Source organism: Sphaeroforma arctica, assembly GCF_001186125.1.
Source record: "Sphaeroforma arctica JP610 unplaced genomic scaffold supercont1.454, whole genome shotgun sequence".
Classification (NCBI taxonomy): Eukaryota; class Ichthyosporea; order Ichthyophonida; genus Sphaeroforma; species Sphaeroforma arctica.
The window spans coordinates 34084-36058 of record NW_014040104.1 but is presented as its reverse complement, the minus strand read 5'-3'; the positions used below and the strand labels follow the sequence as shown (position 1 = coordinate 36058).

At 39.9% G+C, this 1975-nt stretch overlaps 1 protein-coding gene across 1 annotated transcript in view; it reads right to left on the bottom strand.

The window, feature by feature from the left end:
- The window catches only part of SARC_06390 (hypothetical protein), a gene marked incomplete at its 5' end in the record, with an annotated part of 4184 nt that continues 2209 nt past the window's right edge, over window positions 1–1975 (bottom strand). The window contains 3 exons of the mRNA XM_014299706.1: window positions 1–146; window positions 657–809; window positions 1568–1629. Coding sequence (XP_014155181.1) covers window positions 15–146; window positions 657–809; window positions 1568–1629 — 347 coding nt within the window. The 3' untranslated portion in view covers window positions 1–14. The remainder of the gene's footprint in view (window positions 147–656; window positions 810–1567; window positions 1630–1975) is intronic.

Sequence of the window (1975 nt, the reverse complement as noted above, 5' to 3'; positions counted from 1 at the left end):
GTCACGCAAGAAATTTACTTAATGGTATCATTTATGTACAATTCTGGGTGTTCGTTCTTTTTTCGTAGTAGGGTGTCTAGTATGAGCGAGAAGGCATCATCTTCCTGCGGGTACGGCTGGTTGAAGAGAAGTTTGGTGCGGTATACCTGAGAGCAAACGCATGCATAAAGATACAGTTTAAGACTCAACAGTTATATAGTAGTGTGACCAGAAGACAAAGAAAAACACGTTAATGTGGATATTATCGTTATGCAGAAGTTTACTTTGGCACATGTTAGGATATACCAATGCGTTAATGAGGCGAACATAGATTTCCGAGCATTGCGATTGAATCGGCATTTGTGGTAGTGAGCTGGAAATAACAACCTCCCATATAATGTTTCTGTGTTGGAAAAGATTTCGGATAAAACCCTAGCAACTCTTTCAGCTGGTCTGCGAGCTTGGGAGATATACAACCCCATGGTAAATTTACCAACATAAAACTATAATTACTACAACACATTGTACACTCAATAATCTACGCATCAAACCTTATATCTCGCACACATGCCGAAAAATAAAATAAGGTCCGGAATGGCTGAAATGCATTACAGGGTAATGTCGGGTGCATGACGGCGGTACGCCAGCAGTATTAATGCGAAGATCGGCGGACACACCTTCAAGTTGCGCTGTAGCCTATTCAGTCGACGCGGAGTATACCGTTCGAGTATCTCAGGGATCTGGTTCACCCTGCTCTCCCTGATTCGCACTGTGAAGGCATTGTAGTCTATCAAATCCTCAAAGGGCAATTGCAAGTGATCGCTTACGATCTGCGTCGCAATATATATATCAAGAATGAAAGGGGTCAGATGGGTGGTAAGTATATGTCAAAGAGTTGTTTCAGAATGTGTCAGTGAATATCAGACAGGTGTCAAATATGTGTCGCATCAGGATATGTACGATTACAGGGGCCTGATAGATTTCAAATAAATATATGTCCAGAGTTGTGCCAGGATGTGTCAAAGATTGTTGTTTATGTGAAGAAGGATTTCGAACCGTGGCCAAAACATGACATAAGACATTGGAAAGTTGGCAAGGGTTTAAGTTGAATGTACGTGATGCGCATTCGTACGTTGCATTGACGCCCATTGGTACGCTGTATTGATTCACAGCGGGCACCTCACTGTAAGGGCTGATAAAGACACTTGTGTATGTTCCAAGTTAAATATATCAATACGAGTGTTTATTTCAGCTCTATACTCGATTACGTATTCGTGTGAGAAAGAGAAAGGTTTCAGTACACAGGTACCTGTATAAACTGCCTTATACAGTGGTACAGAGATGAGAAGCTCGCTAATCCCGACTTAAAATAAAATAGGCTCTATCAATTGACGGTACGTTAGACACCTTATCAACTGCGTTGTTAAGTGATACATTTAAAAGGCAATACATTCCGCGAACACACAAATAGCACATTTGAAACGGAGAGATTGTCTGAGATTATATTATATCCATGAGCATACAATCAGCACATATTGAGGTAGAACTTCGACATCACTCGTGATATCTAACAGACGGAATCACATACCACGGGAATACAGTTGGCCGCAATTGCCACAAACATCCTCTGCGACGAAGGTGTCAATCCACCTGTAATATGTGTGCGTTTGATACAATATCATCAGACAAAAATAACGCGTTAACATGGAATGAATTATGACACAAAACGACAGGCGCGAGTCTACTGGTATGAGAGGTAGGCGAACGATTGTCAACTCAATCCACAATCGAAATTAGAAAATACGTAGAGATATATATATATTTATATCCATTATATACACGCACTTCAAGGCGTACCGCTAGTTATATGATTATCATTCAGATTGGCATGCGTGTCATTCTTTCCTTCCTTTCCTAGCAAATTTTCGCTTGTTATGCATGTATGTATATATGTATATATATATATATATATATATATATATAATAATTCTAGTAG